General features: G+C 41.2%; 1 protein-coding gene across 7 annotated transcripts in view; it reads left to right on the top strand.

Moving 5' to 3' along the window:
* Positions 1 to 22,425, top strand: part of MAPKAP1 (MAPK associated protein 1) — a 211,292-nt gene that overhangs the window by 27,889 nt on the left and 160,978 nt on the right. For all 7 annotated transcript variants that reach the window (XM_037036875.1, XM_037036876.1, XM_037036877.1 and 4 more), the window contains one exon: positions 10,053 to 10,201. In XM_037036875.1, the coding sequence (XP_036892770.1) occupies positions 10,053 to 10,201 (149 nt within the window). The remainder of the gene's footprint in view (positions 1 to 10,052; positions 10,202 to 22,425) is intronic.

The following is a 22,425-nucleotide window of genomic DNA, read 5'->3' as shown; positions in this document are numbered from 1 at the left end:
AAGAGCTTTTATTTTTAAATCATTCTTTTAAATCCTCTGGACAGATACCTTTTGTGTTTTGAACTTTGGACTTTTTCACTTGGGTGCCTTGGTCTTCCGAAGCTGGGTGTTCTTTGGGTCTCATCTTTCTGGCCACTCTTCATTCTGGGTCCCAGGAATTGCTGTGTGCAGGGCAGGCACATTTGGTACAGACTGTCGTGCTGGTACCTTGTTCTTATACCCACGGAGTACCTATGATTTGAGGGGGCCTCTGGGCTATAGATTCCTCCTGGCCGTTCCAGCTTAGACTTTACCTTGCCTTATGAGTGGCCCCAGCAACCATCATTTTTGCATATTGCTAGTTCTCTTCCTTTACCCTAAAGCCATTACGTTAATGATATTATTAGCATTTGCAGTATATGTTCATATGATAAATATATTAAGAAAATACATATTAGTATATATTTTCAAAGCTTCAATCTCAGTAAGAAGGGAAGACTTTAGAAAATTTCAAAATAAAATGCTATTGAAATATTTTCCCATGTTTATATTATGTTTCCTAGACTTTCTCTTTTTTTCTTCTTTCAAAGAAATGTCTGCAGTCTGTCTTCTGTATCTTCCAGCACCTCCCAGTGCTACCCTGGCATTTAATAGATGTCCAATAAATTTTTGTTGACTGACTCCATTACTGCATACTATTATAAAACTAACAATATTCGTGATGATTACATCAACATCAGCACCTATCTAGTGCTGTTCTAAGCACTTCACATGCATTACCTCCAATGCACCCATCTTATAAGGTGTACATATCTGTCACAGAGACAGATGACACTGAGGCTCAGAAAGATTCAACTTGCTGAAGTTACAAGGCTAGGTAGGGGTAGTGCAGTATGGAGCCGTGTTTTGTGTCTAGCACGGTCTGCATCTGAAGGCCAATCTCTTTCTGCTAAACTATGCTATTTTAAGTGGTTATTGCTTTCTCCTTACGATGCTTGTAACCTGAGTGCTCAGTGGGTCTGATTTCTTAATGGTTCCTTTAAAATGCTGAGTAAGTTAGAAGCTGCAATCCCACTTCTTTTTTACATCTGATTTCTTGGCCTTCCTATATTCTTCTTCTTCTTTTTTTGGAAAATTGATTTATTTATGCATTCCTTGGTTGATCTTGTGTGTACCCTGAACAGGGGTTCAAACCTGCAACCTTGGCATATCAGGATAACACTGCCCACCTGAGCTACCTGGCCAGGACTATATTCTTCTGGATACATTAGAAATCTCTCTAGGCTGGTCTTTTTCTTTTCTTATCCTCTACTGAGGATATTTCTTCATTGCTTGTAGAGAGAGAGTAAAGGAAGGAGAGACAGACAGACAGACATCGGTGTGAAAGAGAACCATTGATAGGTTGCCTTCTCGTATGGGCCCTGACCGAGGATCAAACCCACAACATAGGCATGTGCCTTGAGCAGGAGTTGAATGGGACAGTGCTCCAGCCAACTGAACCACACCAGCTAGGGCCTGTTCTTTTTTGTTGAACCAGCTAATACTTCTCTCTGTTGTATTTAGCACAGACTGAAAAACCTTTATATGATTTATATTATTCACTTTTTTACATGTTAATGCTTTTCCTATTAATCTCTTTTTAATGAACAAAGTCAGGTTATCTAAGCCCATTTCTCCAGCTGCCCTTTGTTTTGTCTTCTTCACTTCCGTGTCTTAAAAAATGATAAGTAAATAATAGGATGAATAGAATGCCTCAAATATTAATCCCTTTTAAAATGTGAGAAATAAGTTCAACTTAAATTTTGATGCATCTACTAATGTAATAATTACATACATATAATAAATTTTGATGTATCTCCCATTCATCCCTTAAAATTTAATCTACTTTAACATCTGTTTAGTGTTTTACAGAATACATTGGAGAAATAAATAGGCCCCTTTTTATTTTCATTTGCTAACAACGTTATCCATTATATATGAATATTTCTTTCACCCTCTTTTGTTCCTCTTATTTTTGCCTCTTACAGATTTCAGTAATTGATCCTGTGATCTTATTTCTGGAAAAGCTCCTAATCTTCCTGTTCATGCTTTGAAATGTTGACCTTGATTCTTGCCAGACCAGTAGCTCACCTGGTGGTTACTCCTGACATTTAGAGTGAACCTCATCAGTGCACAAAGGAATGTCTTTGACTTCTGTGTTAAGCTGGGTTCCATCAATAGCACAGCTTGGCATTCTGGGTATCCTGAAATGTGTTAGAAAAGGGGAGCCAGCAGTCCACTAAACGTCTCCTGGGTAAACCAAGCAGCCATTCTGTTTACATACGTCTCTCAAACATCTCTTTCTTTTGGCAAGAAATGTCGTGGCCAAAGCCTTTTGATCTTAATTGAGAAATTTTGTTAGGTAATTGCTTATTTCTTCTTTCATTCTGTTTGCTGTTTGTTTTGTTAAAATAACTGTTTTTCTTATCTTTGTTTTATTTCATTGCCCACTAGAAGAATCATCATTATGAGTATGATGACCTCCATGAGAACGTTCTTCCACAATTATTCTAATGCACTCTGTCCTTTAAGACCCAGCATAAATGCAGCCTTTTAATAGAGGAGTTGGGAGGGATCTTAGAAGCCATCTAGTCCGTACCCTGAAGTTCTTTGTGAACATCTGATCCATATGCCACGAGACCTCATGATAAATGAAATACCTTAGAGTGAGATCCTTTTAGTATTTCTGTAACCGAAACTGCATGAGTCAATGTGAAGATGGTCATCCGAAGAAAGCTTTATCAGGAATAGTGTCAAATCAAGGTCCCAATGTTTTTAATTTTATTGTTTTGGTACATTCTTTACCAAAGTAGCTGTTACTCTTATTCATTGAGTCACTGAACAGGTATTTTTTTCCATAACTTCTGTGTGCATAGTGACTCTGTGCTGCTAGGCACTTGTGGAAGACACATGATCCCTGTCCTCAAGAAGTTTGAAGTCTAGTTGGAAGACAAAGCTGTTTACACATGAAGTTCAATAACAACTCAAAACAGTGATGTGGATTGTATCAATTATTTATGAATATTTCTGATGTTTTCTTTATGTGACTTCCCAGTTACATAAAAATAACAGTTCCCAGATGTAGTGGTTGTATAAAAATCAGCAACACGTCCGAAAGTGCGTGTTGTAATGACATCCTGTGTAGGTTTCTGGGTCCTACCGGTGGAGGTCATTAGATAGAGGTTGGAGTCCATGGATCTGTATTTTTCAGAAGCTCTCTGCATTTAGAAGACTACTGGTATACTTAACATGCCAGCCACTAAGTTTGCTTCATCTTCATGCAAATATAACAAATTAGCTGGTAATATTTCTATATTGTAGGTAAGAAAATTGGAGCCCAGAGACTAAGTAACTTTTCCAAATCACTTACTTAACAAGTAGTAATTAATTGGCAAAGCCGGAAGCCCTGCCCTGGCCAGTTTTATGTCAGAGATGCTGGTCTTTCCACCCTGCTCTACACCCTCCCGTACTGAAGCTGGAAGGGGGCTGCTCCTGGAACATTCGGTATTGAGGAGTCTCTGGTGTTCCTTGTTTCTTCTCTGTGTGTCAGCTGTGGCCAGGGTTCGGGAAAGTTACCAGAGCCTCTTTTCTAAAAAAAGTCATTATAGAAAATCTGAAAACCATCAAAAAATGAAAATAAGCTACTAGTCGTGTCATTCAGAGGAACTCCTGTTGTTAACATTTTGATATATTTATTCAGATTTTACATATGTGGGTATATGTTTTTTAAAAATTCTAATCATACCTCCTAGGATGTTTTTTTGTACTTTTTATATATTCAAATATTACATAAACGCAGTGTTTGGTATTATCTCTGTATTATTCCTGCACTTTTACATTTCTTTTGTTGAACCAGCCAGTACTTTTCTCTGTTGTATTTAGCACAGACTGAAAAACCTTTATATGATTTATATTATTCACTTTTTTACATGTTAATGCTTTTCCTATTAATCTCTTTTTAATTAACAGAGTTGGGTTATTTAAGCCCATCTCTTTAAAATTTTATTTATTTATTTTTGGAGAGAGTGGAAGGGAGAAAGACAAAGAGATAGAGAAACATCAATGTGTGAAAGAAACATTAGTGGGTTGCTTCTCAGTGCATAACCCAGGCATGTACCTGACCGGGAACCGAACCAGCGACCATTTGCTTTGCATGCTGGTGCTCAGTCCACTGAGCCACACCAGCCAGGGCTTTACACTTCTTATTCAGGTTATTTCTACATGTTTTGTATTTCATGTTACCCTTGTAAATAGCATCTTCTTCTCCATAACTTTCTTACTGTTCTTATTAAAAAGCCTATTTTTATATATCTGTTTTGTATCCAGCCACTCAATGAACCCTTATTAGTTCTAAAATGCATTCTTATCTTCCCGAATGCTGTAGTATGTGCTTTCTCATAAACCTGATACTTAAACTTTTAGGCTGTTGTTTTTTCAGTTTTGAGTTTCTTGGGGACTTCCAACTGTTTATATTGGTTAGGATTTTTCAGTTGCAAATAACAAAAGCAAGTGAAGTTGAAAATGAAGAGCAGCTTGAAGTTGAACAGCTCAAGAAATATAACTCTACCTTATTAATGGCTCGGAATGAGGAGAAAGGGCTCTGTGGCCTCCCCTATTTTATCTTTGCTTCTTTGTGCCCATCTGCTCCCTCCTTGCTCCTCCAGATCTGTTCCCTGTCCTCACAAGTACTTTTTCTACCTCTCTAGTCCAGAGTTAGTCATCCGACAAGTATTTACTAAGCTCCCACAGTATACAAGGACAGCTAGACACTGTTGTAGGCCTAGAAGATACAGCAGTGAATGAGACAAAAATCCCTGCCCTCAGGAGCTTTCGGGGGAACTAGACCACAAACGAACGTAACACGTCAGAATGGAATACATAGCCTAGAGAAGAATATAGCCGGGTCAGGGGCATAAGGAATGTTAGGCAGGGGTTTTGCTATTTTATATAGAGTGAGCAGGAAAGGACTTATTGGGAAGGTGGTGACTGAGCAGAGATCTGCAGGAAGGAAAGGAGTGAGCCAGGCAGATACTGGGAAGTGAGTGTCCTAACACAAGGGAATGGCAAATGAAAAGGTTCTCTGACCGAAGAAGTGTGCCTGAAATATGCAGGGAATAGCACGGAAGGATGCTTACTGGTCGGGAAGAGTAAGCAAGGGAAGAATGGGATCAGAGGAGTAAGTAGCGGGAGACTTGGTCATAAAGATCTAGTAAGGAATTTAATATTTACTCTGGGTGAGGTGCTTTGGTCAGAGTCATTATACCATATATTACCTACTTTTTAAATTTCCAGCTTAAATTGTCTTTAATGCAACTTTTTATTATGCAAAATTTGAAACATACACAAAAGTAGAAAGAATGGCATAATGAACCCCCTCCCCCCACACACAACCCTCATCCAGATTCAGCAGCTGACATACCGCCAATCATTTATACATTCACCTCCCCTACCCTCCCAGATTATTTAAGCAAATCCCAGCTATTATATAATTGCATCCTTAAATTCATGTTTTTTTAACACATAAGAAAACTTCAATACCCTTACTCTCCAAATAACTAGCAGGAATTCTTTAATATTATCAAACATTTCCACAATTATTTCCAGTGTTTCTTTTTCTTTTTCTTTTTTTTTGCAGTTCATTTGTACAGGTCTGTATCTAAGGCCCACACATCGTTTTTGGTTAACATGTTTCATTTCCTTTTTAATCCAGAGTTTCTGCTTCACGTTTTTTCCTTGTAGTTATTAGTTGAAGAAACTGGATCATTTGTCCTATAGAATTTTCTACGTTTCTGGATTTTGCTCATCATATCCCCCGGGTCTTATTTAACACGTTCCTCTGTCCTTTTTATTATCTATTCTGGTAGTTACTAGAAACTTCCGCAGATTGAAGTTTGATTTTTGGTAAGAATGTTTTGTGCACGCTGATCTGTATTTCCTGTTGCTTCACATTAGGAAGCATGGATTTTGTTTGTTTGTTTGTTTGTTTCTGTGGTAAGATTGGAGGCAGAATCAGGGATTGTCTGTCCGTGATGAAGTTACTCCCATCAGCTTGCTCTCCGATGATTTTGGTGGCCATTGGAGGGCATTTCCCAGATGCGTTATTTCATTAGGAGTTGCAGAACAGTGACTGCTGATTGCATCAGTCTTTCTTCATTCGTTAATTTGTTTTATATAAGGAAGAGGTTTCCCTGTTCTCTTATTTGCTTATCCTTAGAGTCCCTGCAGTAAAGGCCAGATAAATGCCCATTCTTTCCCTTGGCTCATAGTTTTCAGAACTAAAAGAGTTCCCTCACATCCTATTTAGATAAACAATAAAGGTTTTCCCCCTTTTCATCTTTATGAGATTACAGGTTTTTAAAGCATATTTTGTATTTTTTAATCCATTACAGTTTTTTAATGCTAAAATTGCCCCTTTGTTTAGTGAGTCCTTGCACATCAGCTTCTAAGTCTTTCGGACACAGTCTCAGTTACCTCTCATAGCCTGCTTGCTTTCATGTATGCCAAGGTGTTCGAGACTCCTTGTTTACCTTTCTTTCTCCAGGTCAGGACTCAGCCATTTCTCCAAAGAATTTGGTTCTTTTACTGCTCAGTGATATTAAGAGACCACAGCCTGTGCTGCTCTGTCTACCTTGTGGGCCTTTTTGGAGCGTAGAGCTCAGAAAAAAATAATTTTTTGAATAGTTTTTAAAAGTACAGTTTGCCCTGGCTGGTGTAGCTCAGTGAATTGAGTGCGGGCCTGCAAACCACACGATCTCGGTTCGATTCCCAGTTAGGGCACATGCCTGGGTTGCGGTCCGGTTTCCGGCGGGGGACTCACAAGGGGCAACCATACATTGATATTTCTCTCCTTCTCTCTTTCCCTTCCTCTCTAAAGATAAATAAATAAAATCTTAAAAAAATACATTGTGAGTTAACGTTGATAATTTCAATTCAAGGTACAAAGTGTTTACTTTTTAAAAAATGTTATGTTTATGTATGTTTTCTGTTACACTGAAAACCCGGATCCACAATAGAAATACCAGTGTCATTACTAACAATACAATTACTAAAAACAATTTAAGATGTTTTTCTTTTCTTTTTCTTATTTATTTATTTGCCCCTTTGGCCTAAAAGGATTGAGTTGCCATTAACTGAGGAGAAGGTTGTGAGGGGGACAGGTTGGGGAAGTCCAAGAGTTTGGTGTGGACGTGCAGAGTTTGAGATGCCCACTGAGCATCCCAGTGGAGGTGTCAAATAGAAAATTGAATATGTAAGTCTGTAATTTTAAGGAGTATTTAGGTCTAGGGATAATCATTTGGGAATTATCAACACGTAGAGCTATTCAGGCTTTCACTTTTCACTTACCTTCTTATCGAAGTGTCACTTTACATGTACTGAAAAGTAGAGCTCTGGCTGGTGTAGCTCAGTGGATTGAGCACGGGCTGCGGACCAAAGGGTCTCAGGTTCGATTCCCAGTCAGGGCACATGCCTGGGTTGCAGGCCGGGTCCCTAGCGGAGGCCATGTGAAAGGCAACCTCACATTGACATTTCTCTCCCTCTCTTTCTTTCTCCCTCCCTTCCCCTCTCTCTAAAATAAATAAATAATCTTAAAAAATAAAATATTTTTAAAAAAGTAGAGATACTAAATGTACAGTTTGATGACTTTTGGCAACTAGTATCTTAATCAGGTGTAGAGCATTCCCAGACCCCAGAAAGTTCCACTGTGCCCCCTTCTAGTCGGGTTACTTCCCAGAGGTGGCTGTTCTGACTTATATCACCACAGTTTAGTTTTGCCTCTTGTAAATGATATTCAAAACAAGGCTGGATGAAATCGCTAAGGGTGTGACTATAGATAGACCAAAGAAAAAGTCCAAATACTATGTGTTGGAGAATGCCAGAGATTGGAGGGGAAAATGAGGAAGAGGAATTGGCAAAGAGACTGACAGGGGGCCTGAAAGTTAGGATGAGAACCAGATAGAATGGAGTCCTGCAACCAACTGAAAAAAGTGCTTCAAGAGGGAAGGAGTGATGAATTGTGTCAAATGCCACCAAGAGGACTTGTATGATGAGGATTAAAATTGTCTAGTAGACTTAGCAGCAAAGGGATCATTGGTGACCTTGAGGAGAGCCGCCTTGGTGGCATGGTGGGGTCCGGGTGCCTGATCGGTGTGGGTTTGTGTAAATGAGGGGAGAGGAATTAGACAGCAAGCATACTGACGACCATTTCCAGAAACAGACAAATAGGGTAGTAACTAGAAGGGAGTATGGGATCAAAGGAGAATATATTTTTTTAATGAGCAGTATTTTAGTATCTTTTTATGCTAATGTAACTAAACCAGGAAGAGGGAAAAATTGAAAATGGAAGAGAGGTGTAGAGAACTGAGTCTGCAAGAGGGGTTGGGAACTAGCACACTGAGGAGAGGCTGGCCTGGGATAGGGGCCCTTCCACGGTCGTAGGAGGAAAGGTAGTGCGAGGGCTGGTGAGAGCGTGCGGAAGTTCCCCCTGGGTTGTTTCTCCTTCTCTGTGGTGTGGGAAGCAAGGAAGGAAGAGGGGAAATGTCTGAGGTTGAGGATTAGTCTAAGAGTGGAAGAGTTAAATCATTACCTCACACCTAACCTTACTGGTAACAGTTGTATAGCTTCGGCAAGTTACTTATGTTTGGTGTACCCCAGTTTGTTGTAATCTGTCTCAGAATTGCTGTGAGGCTAAGGCGAAAAGATACTTTGTCTTGTTCCTGGCCCATAGTAGATATATCATAAAGGATCATTCCTTTCCAAATGTAGCAATAAAATTGTTAATAGATTACATGTAGAATAGTACTTCTAATATTTAAAATACCACTTTAATCTACCACTAATCTAAAGTTTTTCAGTTGTACATTTCTTTGTTAATTACATGTACTTAAACACTCAATCTGTAACTGGATAATCAAGTGCCACATTTTAAAAAAGAATTTGCCACTTAAAATCTATAGGGACTCATAAGAGTTCTTAGCGTTTCAGAGTTCTGTTTGACTTCTCTCAGTTCAGTTTGGCTTCATTCAAGAATAGAATGGAATTGACCCTATTCGTTGCAGAATTTAAGGTCTAAAATTGATTTGTTTTAAAAAGCCATATGTGAAGTTTTCTGAAGTTCACAAAATAAGAGATATAATGAACCCCCTGTGCTTGTCATCGAGCTACTAGCCTAAGTGATAATCAGATTAAGTTAGAGAATTAAATGATCTTTAAGAAGACTTGTCTTGGTGTACTGATGAATAACCGAATCAAAATTCCTTCAGTAATTATTTTATTCATTGATTCATGCAACAAAATTTATTGAGAGTCTAACTTCGTTCATTAGTTCCTAATGGCCAAGAGCCCTGGCCGGGCTCACAGCTAGCTCTGCACTTACTAGTTGTGTCTGTGGCCTAGGGCTGATCAACATATTCTAAGCTTCAGTTTCCACATTGACAAAATTGAGTTAATGCTAGTATCTACCTCAAAGCTTGTTAAGAGGAATAAACGAGATACTTTGGCTTGCTCAGTAAATGTCAGCTACTATTATAATACTCTTTCTCCTTCTCCCACTCCTTAGCTTTGTCTTCCAGATTTTTTTGCGAGGTGTCATTGGAGAGCATGAGAGGGTTAAGATGTGGACTTTGACCTTCAGGAACTAGAATTTCAAAATCAGACAATATTAGAGCCAGGAGAGATCTTCAAGATTATCTAATTGGACAAGCCCAGAAAGGTTTAGTGTCTCATCCAGTATTGCACAGCTGATAGTGGCAAAGCCAGGCGGAGCTCAGCTCCTCCAGCCGAGGGTGCTTCTCGCACAATGGCGGTGCTGGGTTTGTCTGACTCCGCCCCCTCCTTAAACCGTCCTCTTCTAAACTGGCAGTCCTGACCTGTGTGTTTGTCAGGGCATGAACGCTGAAGTATGTGCGAGGCATTCTGCACACATTAGACACGAATATGTCCCTCCTTAAGGTTGTATGGAAGATGTCTTAGGGAAGGTGGACAGGCTTGTCTCTCTGTGTAATCACAAAGATGTTTTTATTTTCCTCATGTCACAGCCCAGGAGTTAAAGTCACTGTTCGAAAAAAAGTCCCTCAAAGAGAAACCTCCAAGTTCTGGAAAGCAGTCAATATTATCTGTACGCCTGGAGCAGTGCCCGCTGCAACTGAATAACCCCTTTAACGAGTATTCCAAGTTTGATGGCAAGGTAAGTAAAAATGAAACCTTTGTCCCTTTTATGTCAGTGATTTCCAGCTGGCACGCCACACCACACTGGAGTACCACAAGAACTTTCAAAACATGTAGTAGGAGCGCTGACTTCTTTTCCCTTAGATTGTCAAATTAAAACAAAATGTCAACAGCCAACACAAGAATAGCCATTCAGTGCGAGTGCCCTGTTTTGTACCATAAAATATGTAGGTCATATAATAGATTCACATCTTAATTGGTTCATCGCATAATAAGGTTGTGTCTGGTTGGTTAATTCTGGGTACCAAAAATTCTTGTATACAAATATAGGCACCTGATTTTTTAAAAAGTCACTTTGGAGTAAAAAGGGTAGGTAATTACTATTTTTTTGTAAATCAATCAAAATTATATCTATTTTTTGTTAGATTGGCAAAAAATATATTTTTGGTGTGCTGCACAATTTTGATATAGTTTGTATATCCCATGAGTTGAGGAAGGTCGAAAATTGCTGCTTCAAGTAAAACCACAATTGAGTGGAATTGTTAGTAATAGTATAATAATAACAATATTAATATTATTAGATACTGGATTTTAAAAATGACTCAGTGATTATAGAATGCCACTCACATTTTCTAAACCTGAGGATGTAAAACAGTCTGACTTGTGTTTAGTGTTGTTTACATAGTAGTATGTTCAGAAGTATTAAGATGAAACCAGTCCTGAGATATGTCTGTATTTTTTTTTTCTGTTTTATCTCCCAAGTGTACTTAAGGGTTTGGGTTGGTTGGGTTGTGATTAATCAAGGTCTGATTGTGTTGAAAGTGGTTCTGGGAGGCAGCATTGTCTTGTCTGAGCCTTTATTATAACTGCAGACATTATTGAGGTTAGAGCTTCATTTGAGAATTCTAGGCCATTGCTTTGCTTCTCACTATTTCGTTGTAGGGAATCTCCTTTGACACTTGCTATGCAGGAGACTTTTTTTTCTGTTTGTTTAACAATTTGCAATTGCAACATTAGTTTATTTTTCTTTGAGAAAAATGGCCACTATTTTTAGGTAGAGCGTCCCCCTCACCCTCACCCCGTTCCCTGCCATTCTGTGTCTCTGCTGAGCTGGGCCTCCTTCAGAAGACAGTAGCAGTTGATTTTTATGTTTATTGCCATTATGTTTGCTGTCTGGCTGTGGCAGAGGGGTGCTGAGTGATAGCTTGTTGCCTAGAGGGGTTGTGTACAATTTATCTTATTTCAACACCATTGCAATTAATAAACATATAGCTTAGGCTTGCATTTTTCATGTTCAAGTTCTGGTTGTATATTGCTTCTGTGAGTTGTCATCTTTGAACAAGATGTTTTCTCTTCAAAACACTTTACCTCATACAATGCAGCATGATTCCATAGGCATAAGTGAGCATGTATGGTTATCGACATTGGTGGGGAAGGAGAGCAAGAACTGGAAACAAAATGCATAAGTAACAGAAAGATACTAATGTGCTCAGAGCATCCTTCAAAAAACATCTGAAAGTAGTTTTGGTAAATTAGCTATTGCACTGATGTGAAGCTTGTCTTTAATCCAACCCCCCCTGCCTTCTCCTGTTTCTTCTTGTGGAATACAGCAAAGAGAAGGAAGGGTCCCCCTAGGGGACAAGAATGTCAGCCTCTAGAAATGGCAAATTGGACGGTAGAGGGTTTTTTTTCTTAAATACTGCACTACAGTGGATTCATTTAGATATGTGAGAAGCTATTGGGTTAGGTTACATGGTTAGAATTTGTTTGCTTCCATTGCCGGAAACCATCTCATTGTTTGGGGAGGTAATTGCTGGAATAATTAATATGTGATAATGCTTTTATGCCAACAAGATAGCAGAGATCTTTTAAAGCATTGTATTCTAGAATTCTCAACATACCATCAGATTCTTTTACAAATACTTAGGTTTGAATTTATCAGAAGGTTGTGATCTCTGCTTGGTATATATGGAGTTTTGAAGTCACAAGGAGAAATTTTTTTAAAATACAAAGAAGCCATTTCCTCAGTCACAAAGGAATTCTTTTTGCTAGATATGTGTTTACATGTAAGGCCCTCGATGCTTTTGTCATATCAAGTCTATTTGGAATCAGCAAAGAGTGTGAGCAAGGGGCAGTCACCATTACACACTGATTAAGAAAGATTTATATAAGTCTCTCTTGTGATGAGATGCTATTTTATTATTATCCTACATATTACAATTGCTAAAATACAATTAAACCCTTGTTCTCATCTATTATTTAATATTGATGCATTTGGCAGATATGTAATGAAAGTGGCTAATATTTGAAGGATATTGTACTGTACATATTAAATTAGTCTTTCTTTATCTTTGTGAAATGCATCAATGTGATACTCAGTGACATCTCAATGATTAATAGAGAATTATAGTCGAGTCAAGCCTTTTTGTAACCTAGAAATTAAAATGACTATTCAAATAACACCTCAAAATGATCAAATTAGCATTTTGTGATTGCATAATAATGGGATTGTAGTAGTTATAACAGCACCGTGGCTGCCTCTGGAGTTAAGATCATGTCAACCCCGTGATGATAATGCCTTTTCTGGGAGAGTCGACTTTAATAATTTCCAGATTGATTCTCCCCATAAATCATTTGACGTTCAGCACTAAATTTTTGTTGCTGTTGTAACTTAAAATTATTTTATTTGTATTCAGCTCATATTTAAGAAGTGAAATGAATGTCCTTTTTTAATGATTCACCGTCTTGTCATTGAACTCTCTGCTTTTTGCTCAAATTGTAAGGTTTCCCCATGTATTTTGCTGGTCCTATTTTTTTCCCAAAGGTTTGTTAAAGCCACTAAAATATGTTGTTTTTCCCCCTACAAATATTCACAATGCTCTTCCTGGGAATAACGCTTGCCTTATTTACATAATTAACTGAGTTGCTCAGGTCTCTTGGGCACATGATACATAATTGGGGAGAGAAGGGGACAGGGAAGAGTTTGGGGTCTAATTAAATATGCTAAAAAACTACTTAATTATGTATTTCCTCAAGAGACAAACTGCTGTGAAATACTCCTTAAGATGAAGCTAGCATTGGATTTGAAACAGGGTTTTGTTTTGGACACGGCTTTCCAGTTGTGGTTAAGCCGGAGCACCCAGTGTCTGCCAGTTTGTGCAGACTGGGTTGTCACTGGTCCTGTTGTGCTGAGTTAAAGTGACTTCTTTTGAATAATTTTTGGTTAATAATGTATTTTTGTTAATTGTGGTTGATTAATTTCTTGAAGGCATACAATTGAGAGGGGAAGGCTACACATACTTAGGTGTGTGCTTTGTTGTAATTTTGACAATGTTTTTGATCAGGTTTATTATTATGCTGTTATTATTTCTTTGGCAAATCGGTGATGCTACCTGTGACCTGTTTTCCATTCACAGATTATTGATAAGTCTGTTTACTGATCATTTGAAAAATGTGTAGGATAGATTGCAAGTCGATTTAGGGAATGCTTAGTTGGATGAGGCAAGACCAGGCTCACCCGTCTGCCTGAACCCTGCAGGCTCACTGGAAACGGGACTTCTGAGTAGCTTCACGAACAAAACCGAACCTCGGCGCTAGAGGTTGAAACAGTCAGAAAACTTCTCGTCCCAGTCCTGCCATTGCTGGGTGTGGGAGACGGTGCGCATGGCCAGGGCCCGCTTTGAGGGGTGTGGCAGTGGGCTCCATGGCAGTGAACGCCGAGCCCTGATTGAAGTCACCTGACTGTGGATTGCCGCCCTGCCCCTCTGCCTGTTTCGAATGAAGTCATGTTTCAAGTGCCCAACCCATTCCTTCCCGTTCCTTCCCACTTGAGAACCTTTTGCCAGTCATCACTATTTTGGATAAAGTTAGTTTGCAAATATTATTATCAATAGACCATCAAAAGCTCAAATGCCTGTTTCCTGTCAACACTGAGACTACAAAGAAATGGTGCCGGTCATCTCTGTCAGGTTTTGTCCCCGCCCCAAACTGTCCGTTCCTTTACCTGTGAGAGTAGAGTTCCTTCCTCAGGCTGGTACATCATCAGCTAGGGCGATGCCGTGGGATGCAGCACCTGGAACGAGGAGCAGTGTCGTTTGGTTTGTAAGCAGTCCTGTTTTGTGGTAAGACTTGAGTTTGAATCCTGGCTCCTCCGCTTAGGGCATAACTTCAGTCCAATACTGCACCTCTGGAAGTCCCCATCCTCCTCTGTGGAATGAGGTGACGACAGCGTCTTCCTCGGAAGGAGTAACTGACATACGACCTGGTTAGCAAGACGTGGCCGTAGGAAGCACTCAGCAAATACCCCTCGTCTGCCTCTGCCTCTGACTCTCTGTACAGGCTGGGGGGGCCAGTGATGCTGTCTCTCCTATTTACTTAGCTTGTTGACAGGGTGGAGTGAGAGGAAATGTGCTCGTGCAGTCTGGAGGCCAGAGCAGTGTCGTGAAACCAGACGTGTAGTGGACTGGGGGTAGGCGCTTTGTCTGTTGAAGTCCAGGGAGGCCCGTGGGGTTTTGCCTTTACCTTTAAATGGAAGCTTAAGTCAAGTAATTACTTCCTTTATTTCTCTTTTGGGGGAATGGCTGTTTTTCTTTAAACATCAGATGAGAAAGCAGTTCCATATTAGTAATTGCTTGGCAGTTTACTAAAATGTGAAATATTTTTCTTATTGACTCAAAGTCTACCCTAAATGTAAGGAGAATGTTTGGCTTGACAGGTGCTTAAAAAGGCAGAACCACTTCTGGTTCATATAGACAACTGTGACTTTGATGATGTTAACTTGTTAGAAAGTAACCATTTCTGAAACTGTTTTAACAGGGAAGCTGCGGAGAGCATGGGGGAAGGGATAATTCATGAGTGCTAATTGCTTGGCTGTTAATTTTCATAAGTGTTGATAGAAGCAGTTCCTTAAATTAAACTTTGTTTAAAATGTATCAGGGGAAATATTCCACAATGTCGAGCCTGAAGTGAAAATTAATATGAATGCTGTGGCAATTAACACATACTGGTTAATAGCTTTTAGCAGCATTTTGGGATGATAGTCCTTAAATACATTTTTGCATGCTGCTCTTGTTTCAGCATTGTTCCAGTCTATGTCTGGATAATTATGAACAAATGTTTTCTACAATCATTGGCATTAAATAGCTCTCTTCAAAGAAACTCACTTAAAACTTTGCAGAAAAACATGAAGCCACTGAGAAATGTTGCAAACTCAGAAAAGGTCAGCGAATTAAAATCATGTTTTATAAAATTGCCTTTTGAGGAACAATCTGAACTTGGAATATTCGATATTATCGTGGGAATGGTCCCCTCTAATCTGTTAAACCACTTTAGCTTCCGAATCCCTTTCCAAAGAATTGAAACCTGGACTTTTTAGTGTTGGCCGTGTCTAGACAGCAGCATTTGCTTAGTGCCCCCTGAGCGGAGTGGGGCCCAGGGCCACGGCTGCGTCTTTCCTCTCCACCCTCCAGGTTGGCCGGTGCCCCCTCCTCTGAGTGGCTGAGACGTTGGCTGCATAATACAATAATTTCATTGCCCCCCCACTCCCTTCCCTTTTAATGAGAGTGCTCCTTGGGTTCACTTGCTTAGTGCCCATTAAACAATTCTTTAAAAAAGAGAGAAATCTAAGGCAACTGTTTTGAATTAGGAGCTGTCCGTCTCACCCTTCCATTAGCTTCATTTTACACACCTTTCCGAGTGAAGTCCTGAAGTTGTGTCAGCAGCTGTTCTTTTGGCAAATTGTCCCTGTGACTGAATTTTGCTAGTCTTCCTTCCACAGACCAGTTTTTTTAAATATATTTTATTGATTATACCATTACAGTTATTCTATTCCCCCCTTCATTTCCCTCCACCCACAAACCCCCTCCCCCACCATTCTCTCCCCCTTAGTTTATATAACCATGTGTCTCAAGTTCTTTAGATTCTATATTTCCCCTACTATTCTTGCCCTCCCCCCTATCTATTTTCTACCTACTGTCTATGCTATTTCCTGTACCTTCTCCCCCCTTCTCCTCCTCCCACTCCCCTGTTGCTAACCCTCCATGTGTTCTTCATTTCTATGGTTCCACTCCTGATCTAGCTGTCCTCTTGGTTTGCTTTTGTTTTAGGTGTGGTTGTTAATAACTGTGAGTTTGCTGTCCTTTCACTGTTCATATTTTTCATCTTCTTTTTCTTAGATAAGTCCCTTTAGCATTTCATATAACAAGGGCTTGGTGATGATGAACTCCTTGAACTTGACCTTATCTGAGAAGCACTTTATCTGTCCTTCCATTCTAAATGAAAGTTTTGCTGGATAAAGCAATCTTGGCTGTAGGTGTTTGGATTTCATGACTTGGAGTACTTCTTTCCAGCCCCTTCTTGCCTGTAAGGTCTCTTTTGAGAAATCCGCTGACAGTCTGATGGGCACTCCTTTGTAGGTGACTGTCCCCTTATCTCTTGCTGCTTCTAGGATTCTCTCCTTCATTTTAGTCTTGGCTAATGTAATTATGATGTGCCTTGGTATGTTCCTTCTTGGGTCCAACTTCTTTGGGACTCTCTGAGCTTCCTGGATTTCCTGGAAGTCTATTTCCTTTGCCAGACTGGGGAAGTTCTCCTTTATTATTTGTTCAAATAAGTTTTCCACTCGTGGCTGTTTCTTTCCCCCTTCTGGTACCCCTATAATCTGGATGTTGGAACATTTAAAGATGTCCTGGAGGTTCCTAAGCCTCTCCTCATTTTTTTGAATTCTCATTTCTTCATTCCTTTCTGGTCGGATGTTTCGTTCTTCCTTCTGGTCCATTCCATTGATTTGCATCCCAGTTTCCTTTCCATCGCTATTGGATTCCTGGACATCTCCCTTCATTTCAATTAGTTTAGCCTTCATATGTTCCTCTAATTTGTGGCTATAATCAACCAGTTTTGTGAGCATCCTGATGACTAGTGTTTTGAACTGTGCATCTGAGAGGCTGGCTATTTCTTGGTCACTTAGAGTTATCGGCTCTGGGGCTTTGAGTTCTTCTTGAGACATCTTTTCTACTGTTCGTGCCTGTTATGTATCAGGATCGGAGCCCTAGGTTTTCACCAGGGTGGGGCAACTCAGTTGCTGGGTTGTGACCCTGTATGTGAGGGCGGGGTCAAAGAGGAGCAATGGCGATCCCGTCTGCCACCTCCTGCCGCTGTAGCTGCCACCGTCACCGGGGCCCGCGCATTTTATCCCATTGTACGCGAATGTGCCACTGCCGTCAGCCCTCCACCACTGGGTTCACCCACTGGGGCCTGCGTGGTCCATCTCACTGTGCACGAACGTGCTACCCTGCATCTCAACTGAGTCCGGGCTGCCTGCGTGCCTGGGTCGGGGGATCCTTCCTGCCTGACCTTGCTCCGCTGCTGGCTCCGCCCCTCTTACCAGTCCGGTTGAAAGGTTCTTTGTTGTTGGACTTCCGTATAGTTCAATTTTCTGTTCTTTGGCTGTGTCTTTGTTTACTAAACCTTTGTTGTATTCATACTTGGTTGTGGGAGAAGGCACAGTGTTTCCACCTATGCCTCCATCTTGGCGGAAGTCAGACCAGTTTTGATTAGTGTGTTCCAAAAGAAGGTACTAGAAATTCACCACCTTTTTACACATTATAGCATATGAATAGAAGGAGCAAATTCATTAGTATAAAAAACACCTTTTGATGAGCGTATTCCCCCTTCCCATTGCATTAATGCACTCCCCTTCCCGTTACTGACAGAATATTACAAATCCCAAGGGGAGACTTTGCGACTTTTGTCTGGGTGGTTTTAAAATGAATCTGCCCAGGATAGGGTTTTCAGCATCCTGCTCTGCAGTTCAGTTCGCAGGCCGAGTTCTTAAAGCCAGCTTATCCCAGTCTGAGCTCTTTCCATCTCAGTCTCATTTCTCCACTTTGTTCTGAACTGTAACAGTGTGTGGTGGCCTCCTCTTGTGGAGTCATCTAGAGAGTCCCATTGGGGGTAGAATTTGCCATTGGCTTTAAAGCAGTGGTCCCCAACCCTTCTGGAACCAGGGACCTGTTTCGTGGAAGACAGTTTTTCCATGGACGGGGTTAGGGGGTTGGGTGATTCAAGTGCACTGCAGTCCAGCTCACCTCCTGCTGTGCAGCCAGGTTCCTAACAGGCCCAGAGGTTGGGGACCCCTGCTTTAGGGGCTTTTCCAAGGAAGGCAGAATTTTATGGTGGAAAGAACGTGTTTGTCAGACTTGGATTAGAATTCCAACTTTGCCGTTTACTTGCTGTGTGATATTGGGCAGATCACTTTGCTTTTTGAGCCTGTTTTAACATCCGTGAAAGGTTCATGAGGCCCTGGCTGGGTATCTAGGTAGGTTAGAGTGTTGTCCCAGTATGCCAAGGTTGTGGGTTCAATCCTCAGTCAGGACACTTGTAGGAATCAACCAATCAATGCACAAAAAAGTGGGACAACAAATCTGTGCTTCTCTCTCTTTTTCTTTCCTTCTCCCTTCCTCTCTCTAGAATCATTAGAAAAAATTAGTTAATGTTACTTGCATTAGAATGTTGTGAGGATTTAATGAAAATGAGAAATATGTACATAGCAAAATACCTGGTAGAGGGCCCGTGCTGGGAGACTTATTACTTTCCTTTTACTGCCTTACTGTTTATTTACTTCACATTTAGTAAGGGCCTACTATGTAGCAGGTACTGTTAAGTAAAATCTGTATATGGTGGTGAGCAAAACCAGACCTGGTTTATGACCCCATGGAGCTTCTTTTCTTGGCAGGTAGATGTTATATGAATAATCTCCAAATTAAATGTAAAATTGCAACTATAGTGTAATCACAACTAATTAATTACCAAGTTCCAGGAGACGTACTTAGGGCTTTGAGAGCATCATTATAGGGGCATCTGAGACTAGTCTGGGGGGTCAGGGATAGTGTTCCTGTGAAGGTGACTTGGTCTGAGAGCAGGTGGATGAGTGAGAGTTAACTAGATGAAGGGACAGGGCCAAGGACACAGCAGAGGGTCTGAGGCAAGAGGGAGCTTGATTTGAGGAACTGAAAGACGCAAGGGTGAGGTAGAGGTGGTACAAGATAAATCTGCAGGAGCAGAGTGTTACTGGTTGAAGGTCCATGTGCCTGATGCTTCAAAGGCCAGAGTTCAGAGGCCGGAATTCAAAAGGTCAGAGTTCAGAGGAAGGAAAGGCTTATTGATCAAGAAGATGGGGGGCATTAGGGCTTCCTCAAATCCATCTTCTGAGAGCCCAGAATTCAGACTTCTTTTATGTCAAGGGAAGGGAGAATGGGAGGGGCAGGAGGTGATTAATATCTGTGCACATTCAGGGACTCGGGGAAGAACAATACAAAAATCTCTAAATCTCTTCGTTTCTTCTTCCTTGACCCCTTGCTAATTTGAGTCGTGTCTTAAGGCTTCTGCAAATCGCTGATAAATAATCATTATTTCTTACCTATTTCCTCACCTTTCTGGGAGAGGCATACCCGGCAAGGGGCTGTTGGTCCAAAAACTCAAGCCTCACCAGAATCCCTCTAATGATTAGCATATCTATAGCAGGCACTGTGTGCAGTGAAGGCCATGGGAAAATGCAGGCTAGAGTTAAGATAGAGTCAGAAAGACCTGAGCATGTCGCTCTGTTTCTAGACCAGGTAAGGCTGGTATGAGTGGCCTCTTCAACCTAGGAGCTCCAAGAGCCTTGAACAAGTTTAAATGATGTATGGGAATGAGATTTGTGCTTTGGAAAGACCACTGCAGCTGTGTGGCAGACACTACCCCTGAGAAGGCTTAGTGAGAAAGGAGAGACCAACCAAGAAACTTTTTGCAATGGTCTGGGTAAGAGAGATGGTAACTTTGGCTTAGTTATTGGTGAAGGAGAATGAGTGAATGAATTCAAGAGCGATTTAGTAGGTGGAAGTGGTAGGACTTAATGATGGATTATATGGCAGGGAATGGGGGAGAAGGGGATTTCAAGGACAATTCGATGATAAGATTCTGGCTGTGGGACTAGATGGATGATGACACCGTCCCTGAGCGAGGAAGCACTGACAGAGGGCCAAGGACGAGGCAGACACCACCACCGAGAGCTGGTTTCCGGCCTGCTGACTGCACATGGCGGCCTGCTACCGTGTTCTTGAAGACACTGCACACATCCCCTTTTGAGGGGTGGGGAGATGCGCCCGGCTTGTTTGGTGTGTATTTGGGGCATCTGAGGCAGTGGTCTCTGAGATGAGAGTCGGCTGGGAGCCAAGGGCCTCCTCTCTGTTCCCACTTCAGAGCCAGCATGGAGCTCTGTCTGAGGAGCTTCCCAGGACTCAGTCGCCTCTTCTCTGAAACGGACTGTGGTCTCTGGTGCCCAACCCAGCTTGCCAGGTGGTTGAGAGGCAGAAATGACAGAGTAAGTTTAAATGAGGCAGATGGCAGGTGTCATTTACAAAAACATATTGATTGTAATTTTTGAAGGTTAGAGCACTGTGAGGTAAAACATGGGCATATTTTTTTATAACCAGATGACTTTGTAGTACTACCCTCTTCCTAGCCAAGTAATTACTTGGTTAGTCATTAAATCTGGCTGGAATGAATTTCAGGCACTGAGGTCCTAGGAAAATCCTAGGACACAATTCTTGCAGGTGTGCTGGGCATTGAGTATGGTGGGATTTGCACTGAGCCACCTCATTCATCTGGGGCATTGTGCCCTGCATGGTTTGAAGTAGAGATTTTCTTGTCCTCAAAGGGCTAGGCCTGCTTGTACTAACTTGTAAACTAATGAGAGAAATCAATGGTATCCTAGGGGCATTCACCCCACTAGGCGTGGGATGTAGGTGTTGTAATTCTCAAAGATTTTTATTTTTACTCTTAATGGCATTCATATGTACAAAATGGACATTTGAGTTTCAGGACTGGAAGACCATATGGGGGAAAGAACATGGGCATGGGATCAGAAGATGTGAGTTTTAGCCCAGGCTGGTGTGGCTAGGTGGATTGAGCGGCAAAGGGTTGCGGGTTCAATTCCCAGTCAGGGCACAGGCCTGGGTTGCAGGCCAGGTACCCAGTAGGGGCATGTGAGAGGCAACCACACATTGATGTTTCTCTCCCTCTCTCTCTCCCTTGCCTTCTATCTAAAAATAAATAAAATCATTTTTAAATGTGAGTTTTAGCCCTGGCCATGCCAAGGGATCTGGGACAAGTCTCTTTCCATGCTTGAACTTCAATTACTGCATGTTTAGAATGAGGAACTGGTCTTAGATGGCCTCTTGAATACCTTATTAGCTTTAAAGTTCTGTAGTTTAGTGACTGGGAGGCAACATCAGTGACATGCAGAAGGTTATAGATGGGAACACTTGAACTCTGGAAGAGTGGATCTTCTATGCACATGTTAGGACTTTCCTCTTTTAATAGGTCATAACAAAACTGTAATGTAGGGAGTGTTAGCTCCATTTTATGGATATGGAAACCGAGGCTGAGAAAGAGAAAGTGACGACTTGCTCAAGGATAAACGACTAGTATGGGCAGAGCTGGTATTCAATTCCTTTTGTCTTATCCCATTACTGTGGCTGTCTTTCCTAGACTTTTTTACAGCCATTGTTATGGAGAAAATAAAACACAATAATTGAAGTTTTTGGAATTTAAAAACAAAAGAATTTTCTCTTTACCAGTGGACTTGAGCTCTGACAAACTTGTTTAGATTATATCAGTTTGTGCCTTGTGGATAAGATTACATCTTTTAAACCTCCATTTTCTTACATGTAAAAAAGAGTAAGAGATTGGGACTGGGGTAGGAGGGAGTGCTTTACACATAGGATCTAGTGTATGTCCCACAAATATTCTTTTCTTTTCACTGGACTTCCCGCTATGCAGAGTGGATTCATTGGTGTGTTCATCCATCTATCCATTTGTCCCTCCCACCCAGCCACCCAGCCACCCAGCCACCCATCCACCCATCCAGCCACCCACCCAGCCACCCACCCATCCACCCATCCAACAAATACTTACCAAGCTTCCACAATGTACTGGTTCATTTCAAATGTTTATTCCATACCTGCTGTGTACTAGACATTAATAAATAAGGCAGGATTGACTGTGCTGGAGGAACATGAAGATAAGGGTGGTCATTTAGCCAACAAGCGGAGGAACCCCACTTGACAGTCAAGGCTGTGCCCTGGGCTGGGAACTGTGGTGCTTGTCCGTGACTTCAGGTGCGCCCGGTTGGACAGAGGAACCTGAACGACTAACGGTAAGGTGGATGTGCCAGGGACCGAAGCAGAGATCCGTACAGAATACCGT

This window comes from Sturnira hondurensis, unplaced genomic scaffold, assembly GCF_014824575.4.
Source record: "Sturnira hondurensis isolate 20B ecotype Veracruz unplaced genomic scaffold, ASM1482457v3 Scaffold0022908, whole genome shotgun sequence".
Classification (NCBI taxonomy): Eukaryota; Metazoa; Chordata; class Mammalia; order Chiroptera; family Phyllostomidae; genus Sturnira; species Sturnira hondurensis.
This window is presented reverse-complemented; position numbering and strand designations above follow the sequence as displayed.